The following is a 16,539-nucleotide window of genomic DNA, read 5'->3' as shown; positions in this document are numbered from 1 at the left end:
TGAGAAAGTACGAAACCACATGGTACTAACTTGATACACTTAAAACTATAGGATACTAAAGTGAGAAAGTGCGAAACCACATGATACTAATTTGATACACTTTAAACCACGGGACACGAAAATGAAAAAGTATGAAACCAAATGGGAGTATTCGAAGTTTCCCCAAAACAAAAAAAAAGAGAAAAGCTTTAAAATCTATAAATATTTTGTAGTTCAGTTAAGCACCAAAGCAGATGCAGCAGAACAATGTGATGTTTGGACGATGCATTTCCAAACTTGAGTGGCGACGCTCTAGGTTTCTGATAGTCGCTAGTGTTGCTTTTATGTTTTCGACTTGATCTTTGATCCCATCTCATAATTTTGTTCTCTCTAAGACAAGAACTGTAGAGTGCTTCAGAATTCGAGGACCAAACTGAAACGCGACTGAAAGCTCAGGGAATGTTAGTGCAATTTACCCGTGAAAAATGTTGTCACTGCTGCTCAGCCAAGCCCGCTGTAACTATTGACATGTTGAAGAGCTTCCTCTTCTAGCTCTACCAGCATCTGGCAAAAAGCTTCGACATCTTTTGCTTCTTCCTTAAACGAGAACCTGAACTCTTTCCATTGATACTGTTGAGCGCCTCCGCCGCCGGCCACTGTTTCAGGGACCTTCGCAAGAACGTTGAATCCCTTACGGTCGACAGAGAGCATCAATGCGTCCTTCGTGAATCAAAGTGCCAAAACAAGATGAGAAGGCATAAAGTAAGAAGATTTATCTGAAATCAGGTATATAATCAATTGGCACAATATGTAGAATGAAATGACGTCCTCGTAACTTTATAAGCAAAATTGTTTTCTGTAATTGGCAATCCAAACCCAGAATGATGCGTCTTAATAGGAATGTCAGTATATGAGTAATGAAAGAACATAGGTTTTGTAAATATAGAAAATGTAAATCAAGTCTGTATGTATGGAGGTCCAAAGCAAATATACGTACCCTTGACGTAAAATAAAAAGGTGAAAAGCACCTTGATACTATGCATCAATATGCAAAGCGATGCGAGGAGAGACACGTAAACGCTCATTTCAGGTCCAAAAGTCATGTTAAATCTCGGCCAACTTAAACTTTAATCACCTTTTGAATTCTTGCGTACGATATCATTGACTAAGTACCACAAACATGAAAAGTCGGCACCACATGTGGCATCAGATAGACAAACAGAAAGCATTCTCCGAAAAGATGCTAATATAAACTGCTGTCAACTTGCAAGCCAGCTAAGTATCAAATTAAAATAAAATGAAAATTTTCCCCTTGGCGATATACAAACTTTCATTACTTACTCGTGGAGACACATTATGATATTCGAAGCAGAACAGCATCAATGCTCTCCGTCGCGTCTGACTCTGGTTGATTCCATCAATCAGCTTTCCAGAGAATGGCACTGTGCATAAGATATGGGTCCCTTCAGTTACAAGATGCTGAGTGAAAGTCAAAATGGTGTAATTTGCACCAGTGGCTCTCTATATCTTAACATAATTTCTATCTCGCCTTCAATGTTTAAATAATTAAATTGTTAGAACTAAACTGCAAACATCTGTAGAATTTACGGGATGAGGACCAAACTGAAACTACACTAAACCTCAAGGAGTCACAGTACAAATTTAACCCAAATTAAAATTTAGAATGAATCAATAAAAAATCTTAGGCCTTATTTGCTCCGGTCGCTGTTTTTCTGTTTCTCAAAACACAGATTCTGTTTTTCTGTTTCTCAAAACACAGATTCTACGTGATAAATGCGCTCGAAGATGGACTTCTCTATCTTTTTTCTTCTTTGTTTTTTTTTTTTTGCTCATTGTTGTTTAGTTTGCAATGCCCCTTAGCCCGATGTGGAATAACTGATACTTCCTACACACAACTAGCAATATCTCTTCTTTTCCTAACACAGAGTAGTGTTTAAAAGAAACAAAAAAAAAAAAGAAACTGCAGTAGTACCAAATTTTGAAGGAAAAAAAAAAGAATACTGATACTATACACAGACATGAAACAGAACCATGCTTTCTAGCATCTCTACACCTCGTCCTCAAGTCATTAAGATCTTACACAATAAATCGGCTGTAGGTGCTTCAAAATTGTCCAGTTCGACATCATGGATGCCCCCACGACCATCGATATAAGTGCATGAACTGCAAATAAGAACCACAATCATATCATAGTTTAGAAGATCATTACACCAGCAAGTCCCATGTTAGGAAGGTTCCAATTAAAAGGGCAGTCGCTATCGCATAAGAACAAGAAGAATGAACTGAAGATATTTATATAGTTTAAATTGACATCCATGCTCCTTGTCCTTCTTAATGTCAATTTAATGCTCTCCAGGAATCTATAGTACGAAATGAGCTTTCCATACCCAATATCGAACTTATAAATATTGTAGGAGTCACTCTCATTTAATATCTCCTGGAAGATTTCGCTCCTCGATCTGCAACTGATATCGGCAGAACTCAGAACAGCAGAAGATGTATAACTGGCTTGGCTAGCTGTTTTCTGTTCTAATAATATAGATTCCTTTATACTATCGACAACAGCCTGGACCTGTTATCAAGGAGAAAAGAAAAAATAGAGTTGTTAGGTGGCTCAATCAGTGATGGTCTTATTAGTAGAAGAGCATCTCTACAATGAAAGGCTGTAACATATTTTTGTCAAAATAAAAAGCTGAATCTTTTGCTGTGATCAAAGCTAAAATAAGCTTCCGTGACCTCAAAGTGAAAGCTCCAGTTTGAAGCATCGGCTTCTGCTGTAGCTAGATTGCTAGAAGTTGCCGAAGGGATTTTGATCGAAAAACTGTAAGTGCTTCCACAAATAACTCTGCTAAGTAACACTTATCTAGAAACTCCAGCCAGGCCAAAATCATGAATAACAAATTCATCCCTTTACGTGCGAACTCACTGACAATCAGCTATTAAGGCAACTTATATCTGTTTTTGATAAGTAGAGTAGGTTCTTCAGATTTATGTAAGGAGTTACCTTTTTATCTTTCAAGCGTACAACATCACCTGACAGAGCAACCCGAGCCGGCAACTGCATGAAATAAGACAATAAAATGACAAGAGAAATTGCAAGATGTAATGCAAATTTTCTATAGGCACAAGTGTAGCAGTTCTCTAAGGCCTCAAATGCAAATCCTTATGCGAGAAAGCAAACAGAAGAGCTCCCACAAATAAATCTGACGTCGAGAATAATATCCAGTAATCTCATAGTATAATGCATTAGCATCAACTAGGTTTCTAAAATTGATGATAACATGCTTTAACTAGACATCTATTGTACACCAACCTTTCTTATGGATTTGAGTAAGCCCATGAGCGGGCCGGGGATCGGAGTGCAAATGGAAAGAGAACCGCGCTCGTCGATAATTGTATTCTGAGAAAATCAAACAAAAAATGCTATTAGCTAGATGGAATTTCCATGTCCTGGACACTAAACATAAATCCAAAACAAGAGCATTGCAATTTCTACTTAATTTTTACAGTACCATGTTATGCAAATCCCCTTCTCCGATCCATAGATATGGCCTTCCTTTGTGAAACGCGTAGTGAACCTTCGATGTGTAAATCTCATCCTTGCTATATGTTAAGGAAACAAAAAGGTAACCATTATGGGCACCCCCCAAAAAAAACAAAAAAACAAAAGAAAAAAAAAAAACCTAAAACGGAGACACTCACCTCCCCTTAGCGTCGGCTTTGATGGTGTTGAGATGAGCTCGCCAATTCGCAGCCAAAATATTCTGCAAAAATGGGGATTAATATAAGAGATTGGATTGGAAATCAAATGAAACACATGTACATATGCTAAGGGGTTAGGGATGGAGAAGAAGAGAGGGGGGGAAAAGTACTCGGCATCGCTCGGCGAAGGAGAGGGACGCAGCTCTCGTCTTCATCATCTGAATTTTTCCCAACCAGTGCACGCTACGTGTTCGATGAAATGGCTCGGGATAGAGAGTGTGCGTATGTATCTGTGCGCGCGTGTGAGTGAGAGAGAGCACTCCGAGCACTCCAAGTGTTCGATAAAATATCTCACTGTGGGTGAGAGACGGAGAATGGGGAGAGTGGGTTTTATTATGTTTCCTTCTACTGAGTTGAGTTAATTGGGCCCAGCGCCCCAGCGTTGTTTCGAGCACATCATGCAAAAAAAAACTCGATCGTCTTAATTTTCTTTTTACTGATAATAAATAAGGCTATTTATCTATTTTGCTGTTTTTTTTTTGGTTACAGCAACATTAACACCATAATTTACGAATAAATTAACTCCTTTGATTATTATTATTATTTTTTAAAAAAATCAGTTCGATATGTTTATTCAACAAAGGCCATCATGATCTGTGATCTTAAATATTCTTACATGCGCTTTACCCAGGCTCAGAGTTGCAGCATTTTTTCTGAAGCAGTAATCAATTTGGTATAGTAATAAGATAAAAAGAGAGAAAAAAAAAATCAAAAGAACAGTGCGTTCAGAAGCAAATATAAATTTGCACTCCAGGAACACTTTTCACCCATGTCCGGGTAACAATCAACTTACATTCCGTCAGGGGGGTTTCAAATTATTGAAAAAAAAAAAAAAAACACACACACACACACACACACACACACACACACCCCATTACAGATAGTGATTACGTGTTGCCAGCTGGGAGCAGTGAATCCCACTCCTTCACCAGCTGATTGAGGTCATGGATCGCCGTTCCCGGATTCGGCTGGGTTTTCCTAAAGATGAAGTCGTTTCTGGATTTCCACGCGATCCACTAGCAGCTAACTAATTCAATAAAACTGTTTCTCTTCTTATGGAGGCTCTTCCTAAGTGACCATCTGTCCCAAACTAGGTTTACCTCGTCCCCTAGGTCTTGCGTTAGCACGCCATCTACCCCCATTACTAGAATGAACTTGGTAAAAACGCACTGGGAGAACAAGTGGTCTACAGTTTCATCATCCGACCCGCAAAGAACGCAGGTTGAGTCTTGAATCCACCCTCTCTTGAAGAGCTTATCCCTCGTAGGAGTTCTCTTCTTGAGGACCAGCCAACAGAACACTTTTACCTTTAATGGGATTTTGAGTCTCCAAATACGAGAGGCTTGAATGTCCCTCGTGCCCCTATCCGTCAGCGCCAAATAGGTTGATTTTACCGAGAAAAGTTCATCCACACTCCATCGCCAAAGTAACCTGTCCGGTATGGGCTGAACTGCGAGCTGAGAGATCCGTACCTCTAGCTCCACGAAACTAGCCCTCGTCCCTCGGCTCTGACTGGTAGCGCCGCCCTCAATCTTAGACCAGTTTCAATTTCCCCTCGTGAAACATTCGCTGACTTTCAAGTTTTTCCCCCCAGACAAGAGGTAGGCCGTCGGGAACAAAAGAAACATCCAATTATCCCCACACCACCGATCGTGCCAAAAATCGATAGCCCGCCCGTTGCCTAGGCTGTAGGCCATTCCCCAGGAAAAAATATAGTTGAGGCTCAGCACCCCCGACCACCAGCTAGAGTAGGGTCTGAAAGATTTGCCTTCCCTCAACGGAATACGACGTCGGTAGTACAGGTCTCGAATTAATTTATTCCATTGTAGCTGGAGAGCTGTATGGAATTTCCACCACCATTTAACCAGAAGGGCTTGATTCATGCTCGCAATTTCCATAATACCTAGCCCTCCTTCCTTCTTACTCTTGCAGACATTATGCCAAGCCATCAGACAGCCCTTGCCTACGAAGTTACACCCTCCATTCCAGAAAAAGTCTCTTCTAAGCGCTTCAATCCACTTAATCGCTCATTTAGGTGCCTTGAATACCGATAGAAAGTACAACGGTAGGTTAGTTAGGACCGCATTAACCAAGATAAGTCTGCCCCCCCCCCTAGAGAGGAGTTTGGCGTGCCAACCCTCAATTTTGCAGTATATTTTGTGGATAATCCCCCTCCAGTCCTCCTTAGAAGGTGGCTTGGGGGACAAGGTCAGACCCAAGTACTTAGTCGGAAAGACTCCCACTCTACAATTCAGAATGCTCGCTAAACGTGCAGCTCAAAACATAAAAGAGAGAGGAAAAAAAAAAAAAAACCAATTTCACTTGATAGAGAACATGTAATTAAATCCTTGTCATCTACTCGCTTCCGTGTAAAAAAAAAAAAGAGAGCAAAATGACAACCTAAAAATGGATTTTAAATAAACTGCATCATCAGCAATCAAATTTCCCAAGAATCTGCTGTTATAAAAATGTTCCAAAGATCGTCAGGAAATGTTTCTGCTTATATTGTCCAAAATACCAAAAGCGATGATTCAACAAACTTGCTTACGTATCCAGCAACCCTGAAATGCAAAACATGGTTTATTGTTCCTTTGTGAGTTGCGACAGTACAAACAGCAATGCAACAACGGTTGCAGTGTTATCGAATGCAGGAATTACATGTACATCCATCCCTAAAATGTAAGCTCAAAAATATCATCTTCGTCAAAAGAAAACCGATTGTCATAATTAAAAGAACTTCTGTCTGCCAAGGCGCTGCAAGTGGTAATTAATGGTCCTCGCCGGATTTTTAGGTTTCCCTTTCTGCAATAAAAACCAAACAGTCATGTCTACAGTAAGCAATGGAGAAAATAAGCTTTCAAATACTGAGAAGGTAACAAAAATCCCAAATAGATTAAGCAAAGAAACAATTGTAGAATACTGAAGCTACAGGACTACCAGCTTTGGTAGAGAGTGAACAACAAATTTGCATACAACACCACATTCACCAGATGTTACTAATTAAGTATTTATAGGGCTTATTGCATAATATCCTTGTTGTAAGAATGTTAAATGACTTTTTAACTTTGAGTAAAAGAACCATCCTAAGAAAACACTTAAAAACATTTAACTCACAAATCAGAGACAAAAATATTAGGATCATAGAAAACTTTATTCCTAAAAGATAAAAGACCAGCAGAATGCATATATAGTTTTTTAACCAGTCGATCTTACAGAAATATTTGTCCTTAACAGCGTAAAACGTTGATGATCTATTCCTCATAAAACTATCTCCTGTTAGGTTACGTCCCCGTAAACAATTTAATTATTATATTAAAAGGAGGACTTTTTAAAAAAATATTTAGAATAAATGGCAAATCCAGATCTTCTAAAGGGGGGAAAAAACACCTGAACCTCCACACAAGCAAGTAGGAGATCCTTCTGTCGCACGCACTTATCGTCGTTGCTCTTGTTCAGAGATAAGCACCCGAGAAATGACACCATTTCCTTCATGCATGGCTTCCCAACAGCTCCAAACTTCTTGGGATTTATGTACAGACCCCCAGCTTTCCGCCCCATGATGCCAATCCAGCTACTAAAGTGAAAAAATAAAGGCTTCTTCAGTGTCAAACAAAATCCAAGATGATAGTATATCTTCTGAATATTTTAGAATTTTCCAAGATGATAGTATATCTTCTGAATATGATATCATAGTCTATGTATAATATATCATTTGTTTGGTTAAAAAAGAAAGATGATAATTCTAAACAGTTTGAATAACAACCTCACTGGGGAAATCAATAAACAATAAATCAAATACCTTAGAAACAACTTATCTATAATTGGCTATAAAGAGAGACCAAAATAACACATAACAAAATGATTTGCTAGATTCTACTATACAAAGGTTTTCGTTAAAGTGTGTCCTTTGTCGATACTGGTACTAATGCGGTTCGATAAATCCACTGTGATATCTTATGAGTTCGAACATCTTAAACCATCTACTCCTTATACTAGTTAAAGATTTACTGAATGGTACGAAGAGATAAAAAGATAAAACTAAGAAGTTCTCAACGAGTCCCATAAACTATAAAACGAAGTCACTTTTTCGGAAATTTATAATCGTAAATTGTATGTTTAAACAACATACAATTGAACCATGAGAGATATCGGTTGATATCTATTCAACGAGAATTCCACAAACTACAAAACGAAGTTACTCTTTCGAAAACAAATAATCTTACATCCTCCGACAATTGAAGCAGAGAGAAACATCGTTTGATATCCGTTTAACGAGAATTCCACAAACTACCAAACAAAATTACTTTTGAGAAAACCTATAATCGTACATTGTATGGTTAAACAGTATTGTATGGTTAAACAGTATACAAATGAAATGAGAAATACGAGAAATACCGTTTGATATCTATTTAACGAGAATTCCATAAACCACAAAGCGAAGTTACGNCTCATCTACCAAATTCTACAAGCTTATTGAGTAAATCAAAAAGATGTACCAAACAAGATGCTTATGCATCTAAAAGGGGACGTAAAAAATTATTCCAACAGCATTTCAATGCAGTAATCCAAACCACGTAGCAAAAAGAAGCTCTCAGAATTTTTTTTTTTTCTTTTGCACTTTTTCACGTTCCTACTACATTCTTCAATCTCCACTTTTATTTTCCATTTTCGAAACTGAATCTTTTCTAGCCAACCCTTAATTGATCAGATACACTAAAATGTACTTTAAATTCAGCAAGCATGTTAATAATTCTTCAATAGCCATTATTGCATACAAGAATAGCCCCAAAAATTATATAGAAAAAGAGAAACATCAACATAGCGACTGTGTTAACCCGATCTAAGAAAAGAACAAGAGATCTAGAAAAATAAATAAGAAGGACAAATAAAAAAGTTATTATTATTGTTATCACCATTATTATTATTATTAGATTGTAAGAGCACACCTGTAGGAGCCAAAATCAACCTTCAAAACCCTAAAATCTCCCCAAATTCGCCCTCGGAAAATTTGATCACGCCGTAGACGTATAGAGAGAAAGAAAGTGAATCGAATTCTCTCGAACTGAGGTTTAAAACCTAGACCGGGCCCCAATCATAATGGGCCGGTCCAAATGGTAATTGTTTTGTCTAAAGCGGTCCAATCCGTTGAAATTAACAAATTCGGACCCTAGCTATTTGAATCCGACTTGCCCAATGGGCCGGATTGGGACAAGATGGGACCCATCACATTCTAGGCCTCATTGGTCCATTAGAATGGCCCAGGCTATATTCGCAAGCATATAATTTATCAGTTATCACATGAAACACAACATATTTATTATATTTAATCACCAAATTTTTTTATAAACTATGTGCTATAACAAGCCTAAGCGCTTAAACCCAAGATCCGATTAGAATATATAATTTCATACTTCTTTTTCCTTTTTCTATTTTGCTGGGCAAAAAAGGAGCTTAGATACAAAAAATATATAGAAAGGAAGAATGAGCCGCGGCAGTTTGAATTGCGTCTGATTTTCTTTTGCTCTCAAATGATTGAGTATGAGTCACAATTTTAAAGCCAACTTCGGAGCTAGCCCTCACCAGATCTGTTCATAAGTTTGTCGAATAGTATCTTAAAGTAGCACTGAAAAAAAATCTTACGTATTGGGCTGCACTCAGATGTTCTCCCGAATGTAATTTATAACAAGGAGGCTGAGTTAACGCCAATGCACTCAATTGACCAAAAGCCATCTTGAGATCTGCGCAAGATCCTGAGGCCTGCACTCGGATCGGAACCCCGATCTGAACAAACAAGCAAACCCTAATTTCTTCAAATGCACTCTTCACAAATGCTGCGAACCAGTATCCACTAAGTAGAAGACCAATTTCTAAGGCTAATTCAGCCAGCTTATCAGACAAGCACTTTCTAATGAACACAATTACCATCCTTAGAAAGAATATGAGATTTAAAATGTCTCTATAGCCTGTGACAATTTGATCTCCTCACCATTTTGAAAAAAAAATAAAGAATAACCGAAATGGACTAAACTGCGCGTTTGCAACATTTTCGTCAACCCAGGAACTGCTTGGCCCAGCCACATCATTACAGTAAATCTATGGAACTAGGATGTACAAAAAATTGAATCAAAATTTAGTCGAATTCTTATTTACATTGTTTCGGCCTGAAATTCTCTGAATCCAAAAGTCTTAATATCAATTTCTCCAACCTTCTCGACGTCGTTGAAGGTCTAATAGCCCCCGGTCTGCCATAAATAGTGCAGGGATCCCTACCAAATAAGTTACTACTGATGCACCACCCGCCCGGAGTGAACCGCCCTTTGGGCCTCCTCAATAATTCGAGATCTATCCGGTCCAAGACAGGATCGTCCTTTACAAACGCGTGCGCAAAGGGGGCACCACTCTCAATCATCAAATCAAAATGATTGGAAGTTAAATTCATGGGGTGCTGGCGGGGAGGGTTATCCCACATCATGAACCGGAGGTCATTGTTAACAGTGGTGTTTTGGAAGTCCTGAGAATTGCATATTACGGTGTGGAAGTAGCCTTCGGAGGACGATAGGAAGTTGGTGTAGTACATGAGTAAGGTTCGGGGGAGGTTATCCCACCCCCATATACAGAACTCGAGGAAGCGTCGGCTTAGCACCACCCATGAGGAACCTAAAGAAGAAAGATCGTGAAATGAGGTTATAAATAGAAGAAGCTTAACATTCACAACACGGAAGGTGAAATGGTCAATTTTACATCGAGCTTAAAAGGAAAACATGGACATATTTGACTGACAAGCACTAAATGACACAACTGAAGAAAATTTTTATTCACTAAAAGCTAGGGAACAGCAGATGAAGTTGGTAACAAAATTAAAACATTTTTGCATTACTCGCATCTACCTTTCTTTACATTATTACAGACGAGATTGGCATATGCATATCCTTAAAGGAAATAGATACCAAACGAGCATCATTAGTAAACCTGTGATTTATTATTACATCTACAAGAAATTTATGTTATGTTAATAAGCATATCAATTCACAAAAATATAATTACAGAACAGCTTTCGCATTACATGAGCCATTCACATTTGATGGTCTCTCTATTCCGACACAAGCTGTCAATTAGCATCCCCTCGTATTTTATCAATTTCCATCTCCAGCTCCCTTAAATTAGAACTACTATAAATCCACATTGGAATGCATATAGGGAGAAAAGAAAAAGAGGCAAAAAGAACAAGCTCAACTCCAAAGGCAAACCTATGCATTCCTTGCTAAAAATGCTCATTTTATTTCTTGCTCCAAAGTCTCTCGCAGATAATGCATAACCATCTCTCAAAAGAGTTTGTCTAGAATACAAATATTTAGAGCAACATACAAATTTTTAAGTAAATTTCTGCTCTGTAAACGCAATCAGCCACAGGAAATTTTTTCTGAAGAAACAAATAAAAGTATGGCTCTTTAACTAAGCAAGGAAAATAGCTTAAGGTAAAAAGTAGTACCTACAAATATTTTAAAGGAAGAAGGCATGCTTCTTTTCTCCTTTGTCCAAAATACATCAGTTTTATTTGAGATATACAAAGCTGGATCTACAATAATAGGCCTTGCTCTTTGATACCTGCATGTACCATATTAAAGACGAAGAGACCGCAAAGTAAGATTTAAAATATGCTATGCAAACATCACATATATAAAACTTCATCTTTGTAGCAGAGCAAATATGGCAAGGAGAAGGAAAAAAATGCATACTCTCTCCAGCCAATATTGCTTGTATGCTCAATGAAATTTAGATCCCTCGGCAGGTAAGAAAAAATATGGAGAATATCTGCAAAATTATGGGGACGAAACAATAGATGAGTGAGTACTCCTAATAAATGCGGTTGAATACAAAATAAAATCTATAAAAAAGAACTTCTGAATGCTTCAATTGGGCTATTTCTTTATGAATTTACAACTACCTTTTGACTAGTATTCTCCGAGGAATAGACCGCTGAACAGTTCAGAAACAGTCCATACACTAACTTTGCTATCGAAATTCTAGGTACCGAAATTAAGGGTTCCTAAATTGTCACATTTCTAAACTGATTTGCCCATTGCATTGTTCACAAGATGATTTCCAAATATTAATTCTCAGACAAAATTTGTAGAATCCAACTTCTCAGCAACTAGATTAGCATTAAAGAAGTAATTATCAGCTAGACATCAACACACGTCCAATCCGATGAGCAATAAGAAGTAAAATTTGTTTAACTGCGACCAGTGAAGCATTTCAACTCAAGCATAGCTATAACAGAGATGAGCTAAATGGATAATATAACTTCTGATCTAACATTAAAAAGTTTGAAAAGGATCGAAGCAGATACCGTCCTGGGACATGAGGGGGTAATCCGAGGCGCTGAGGTTGATGAACCAGCTCCAATCCGCGAACTCCCTCAGGAGGATCGCGACGCCATGGAGGGTGCAACCGATCATCGTCGGGCCCTTATCCGACACCGGATTCGCGCTCCCCACCAACCGGACGTTCCGGAACTCCCTGAGCGCCGGCTCCGCGCGGACGAGCTCCTCCAGATCCGCCCTCTCGTGCGGCGGCGCGGCGAGGTCGAGGTGGAGGAGGTAGTAGTTCCTGGGGTGGTAGAGCGCGCGGAGGAGCCGCCGCACCCGCGCCCCGTCGCCGGCGGTGCCGGAGATCATGTAGGCGAGCCTCGGCGGCGGCGGCGGGGGGGGCGGGTTACGCCGCCGACCGGAGATTCCGGCGAGATCCGGGGGCCTCCCGGGCCCGATCGCCGCGAAGATGAGGGAGAGGGTGAGGAGCGGCGCGAGGAGGAGGAGGACGATCGATCGCCGCTCGAGGAGAACCCCATCGACGATCCGATGGGGCCTCCGCATGGTGTGGGATGGGGGAGATGATTAGGGTTAGGGCAAAGGGGTCAGGGTTCCGACATGATGCCGCCGATCTCATCGGCGGTACGGGGGCATTATTTTTGCTTTTTTTAGGAAATTTTATTTTTGAAAAAAAAAAAAACCAAAGAGAGGGTGGAGCGGGGTGAAGTGATTGGAGGAGGAGCGGAGTGTTTCAACCGTTGGATTTAAAACCGTGTTTGGTGTAATAAGACTACTAGAGCGATTGCGAAAGCGAGGTGAAGCATTTATATATAGGGGCGAATTTGTACGAGACTCATTAACAATACGTCAGTTTTAAATGAGCAGTACTATTCCTACAAAATCATTTGAAAAAATTATAAAAACAAAACGAGTTGAACTTTTATGCTTCTAATAAAAATACAGAAATATTTATGTTTAAATTTTTTTTCAAAATTTGTATAATAATATTAAAGGTGTATTTCATTTAAAAAAAAATTATTAGTAGTGTACGAATTTTAAAGCGATTTAACGATTAAAATATCATAAGTATTTTGAGCTCTATATAAACAAAGAAGCTCAACTAAAAATAAAATTATTAAATTTAACAAAATTATTGATAAATTTGGTACATTTTTAATTTGGAAAACTTCAAATACCCCCCTTATGGTTTAACTTTTTCTCACTTTAGTATCATGTGGCTTAAAGTGTATCAAGTTAGTATCCTGTGGTTTTACACTTTTTCACTTTAGTACCATGTGGTTTAAAGTGTATCAAGTTAGTACCTTGTGATTTCGTACTTTATCACTTGAGTACCCTGTGATTTCGCACTTTATCACTTTAGTACTATGTGGTTCAAAAGCCACAAGATACTAACTTGATATAAAAATAAAATCACATAGTACTAATTTGATACAAAAATAAAACCACAGAGTACTAACTTGATACACTTTAAACCACAGAGTACTAAAGTGATAAAATGAAAAACCATAGGGTACTAACTTGATACACTTCAAACCATAGAGTCCTAAAATAAAAAAGTGTGAAATCATGTGCGGGGTTTTTTAAAGTTTTTCCTTTTTAATTTATTTGACTAAACTATTTGACTCCCTAGAGAGCTTTAAACAACAAAAAGTTAAAAGTTGACAAAGCTGTTCCAAAGTTTTTACATTTAAAGCCAGGGTTGATGATGGTTTTCCTTTTTAGCTGAAAAAGAAAATAATTGGGATTATGATTAGGACTTAATTAGAGTTCGGCTACTATTCTCTTAAGAAGATAGAACTCTTTGTCCTATTGAGTCATTTTGATGATCAAAATTTCAAATTAATAATCGGCATTATTGAAATTAATCTACACAATTAGAAATATTTAGAAACCAAATTTTATAATTTTTAAAAAATATTATCAAATTATCGAAGAGTAAAAAAATAAACAGTCAAAAATAAATGATCTTTAAACAAAGGTTAGACTTTCTCAATTTACAATCGGAGTTATTAAACATTATCTAAATAGTATAAAGAATTTTTTATCAAAAATTCAACAAATATTGATTACTCTACACCGTTAAACAAGCAAACGGTTCATATAGGCCGTCAAAAACTGTCAATTTTGCAATCTTTTGATCACCATGTAAATAAATTTTAAAATGTATAAACTTTAGTTTATAAATAATTCAAGTAAATCAACTTCAACAGTTCCGATCATCAATTTGGGATCTCTATCATCAAAAATGATTTGATAGGATGAAAGTCCCTATCCTCAGTTGGATTCACTTAATTATATATATATATATATATATGGAGCCCGGCTATGGTGTTTGTAAAAGCATCAAGCATTTGGTACGAGCAGTGGGAACCCAACCTTTATGATAGGAGATCCCTTGAAGAAAGTTCAATGTGGTAAAAACAAATAGTCAGGTTGGCCAAGAGCACTTTTTACAAATTTTATAAAGGAGCTTTAGCTCCAATCCCATCCTCATGGTGAGTAGTGCTCTGTGTAGTGGATTAGGTTGAGCTGAGAGCTCTTAATGAGATCCAAGGTGATAATTTTCGCGAGATGTGACTCTACACACATCCCTGAAGGAAACCACCTATATAAGAGTATCCGTATGTGGCCGCGGCTATGTGATATGGACTATCCATAGAAACTCTTATGAAAAAATCAAGGTACTGTGCATGACCATTAACGCACAGACCCGCGACGGAGAATTCTGTACTGTGTGTGTGGTGGTTGAAGTCAGGGTCAAAGGAACGTAGTTCAAGACCTGATTCACTCCGATTCCTTCTGATGGAAATCACTTACACTAAGTGGGGTTAAGTCTCTTAAAGACACCTCACCCATTGCATAGTATAAAACACCCAGTAAATTTGGTTTTAATTTGTAATTTTAAAATTTTTGAGTTTTGTGGGGGATTGTTGGTGAAAACTCAAAAATTTANACACACACACACACATATATATATATATATATATATATATATATATATATATATATATATATATATATATATATATATATATATATATACACCACGACAACGACGACGATGACGATAATGTTTGTGGACAATTGACCTGTTATATATATATATATATATATATATACACGACGACGACGACGATAATGTTTGTGGACAATTGACCGGTTCAAACACAAGGTTACATGCAATGAATGTTACTAATTAGTTAAATTAAATATGTGGCACTCAAATTAATCTTTCTGTTGTATAGTTCTCAAAACTTTTATTTATTTATTTTTAATTGTTCCTGAAATAATATCGATACAGTGGGACGATTTTACTTGATTCCGACTTGCCCGATAATTCAAATGTAAAGTTAATAAAATAATATTGAACAACTAAAGCAAACAATTGCAAAATTGTTTGTGAATGATCGCTAAAACTTAGTTTTTGCGCATTAGTCAACGCACATTAATGTACACTATCGTGCCATCTCTGTTATTTAATTACTTTGCATTGGTTTTAACGACGATGAAAAAAATTATAGTAGAGCAAACAAAATTGTAACGAGTTCATAACATGTTACGAGTAAAAAATAGTTAGGAAAAATAAAAATGTCTTAGACCCCTTTAAATATAGTGCAACTTTAGCTAACAATTCAAAATTTAATAAGTTAGTTAAAATAGTAAATGATGCTTATTAGTTGTAACAAGATCCACTTTGTGCCTTGAGGTGTAACTTCACCTACTACTTTTTTCTTTTTTTTTTAATGCAGTTGGAATGTTTTTTTTTGAGGGAAAGGTAGCATGCTACCCGCTTCATTCAGTAAGAATGTGAATTAAGCTATATGGGTGAGACAGCAAGGCCTCGGCAAGTGACGAGAAGATGCGAAAAAAAAAAAAGGAGGGGGGAGGTCAGCTACAGTTGAGTCAGTCTGGCGAAAGTTTCGTCCACAGATCCGCCAATTGATTGTTCTTGTAAATACCTACTGTTGGGATGTTGGGATGTTGGAATGCAGTTGGAATGTTGGATCCTCCAAAGAGTAGTTTGTTTATCCAAATCCACCCGTTACCAACCACTATACATGCCGTGACATAAAATAGTAAAGCTTTAATTTGGCCCTCGCGATGCTTACGACTAAATTTATAAGTGCATCTTTAATGTTACGCAAACCCACGATTTATGCACGAATTCTAATGCTCATGTGATGATGACAAATAATATATTCTCCTAATTCTTTAAATAACAGTTTTAATTTTTTTAAAAAAAAAAAACTTCAAACATTTTACCCTATAGCATATTTGCGACTTATAATTTGTAATTCAAAGTGCATATATCTAAATACTATCAACAGATTTATAATTTAATTCCTGTAATTGGCAATAAAATGGATAGTAAAGTGCTTTATTTTTTAAACTACAAGTATATACAATACATGAATCATAAAATAATAACACCTTATTGTCATTCTAA

The 16,539-nt window shown here is 37.4% G+C and overlaps 3 protein-coding genes across 4 annotated transcripts; all 3 read right to left on the bottom strand.

The window, feature by feature from the left end:
* LOC109709318 lies at window positions 251-4,125 on the bottom strand. 2 transcript variants are annotated; one of them, XM_020231493.1, is made up of 10 exons: window positions 3,873-4,124; window positions 3,703-3,764; window positions 3,513-3,603; window positions 3,314-3,400; window positions 3,005-3,058; window positions 2,388-2,572; window positions 2,081-2,163; window positions 1,321-1,421; window positions 456-699; window positions 251-381 (listed from the first exon to the last, which is right to left on the bottom strand). In XM_020231493.1, the coding sequence occupies exons 1-9, from the start codon at window positions 3,918-3,920 to the stop codon at window positions 481-483; spliced, it is 930 nt and encodes a 309-aa protein (XP_020087082.1). In that variant the 5' UTR covers window positions 3,921-4,124; the 3' UTR covers window positions 251-381; window positions 456-480. The 2 variants fall into 2 exon arrangements, with proteins under 2 accessions (XP_020087082.1, XP_020087083.1); XM_020231494.1 differs by having other exon boundaries at window positions 268-369; window positions 3,873-4,125.
* LOC109709506 lies at window positions 6,156-8,779 on the bottom strand. Its single transcript, XM_020231770.1, has 3 exons — window positions 8,709-8,779; window positions 7,150-7,333; window positions 6,156-6,564 (listed from the first exon to the last, which is right to left on the bottom strand). Exons 2-3 carry the CDS (start codon window positions 7,318-7,320, stop codon window positions 6,490-6,492), a joined length of 246 nt encoding a protein of 81 aa, XP_020087359.1. The 5' UTR covers window positions 7,321-7,333; window positions 8,709-8,779; the 3' UTR covers window positions 6,156-6,489.
* LOC109708372 (beta-glucuronosyltransferase GlcAT14B-like) lies at window positions 9,872-12,860 on the bottom strand. Its single transcript, XM_020230080.1, has 4 exons — window positions 12,113-12,860; window positions 11,499-11,574; window positions 11,252-11,367; window positions 9,872-10,419 (listed from the first exon to the last, which is right to left on the bottom strand). Exons 1-4 carry the CDS (start codon window positions 12,633-12,635, stop codon window positions 9,905-9,907), a joined length of 1,230 nt encoding a protein of 409 aa, XP_020085669.1. The 5' UTR covers window positions 12,636-12,860; the 3' UTR covers window positions 9,872-9,904.

This window comes from Ananas comosus, linkage group 4 (assembly GCF_001540865.1).
Source record: "Ananas comosus cultivar F153 linkage group 4, ASM154086v1, whole genome shotgun sequence".
NCBI classification, from domain to species: Eukaryota; Viridiplantae; Streptophyta; class Magnoliopsida; order Poales; family Bromeliaceae; genus Ananas; species Ananas comosus.
Note: the sequence above shows the minus strand (reverse complement) of the source record. Positions and strands in the feature narration are given on the sequence as shown.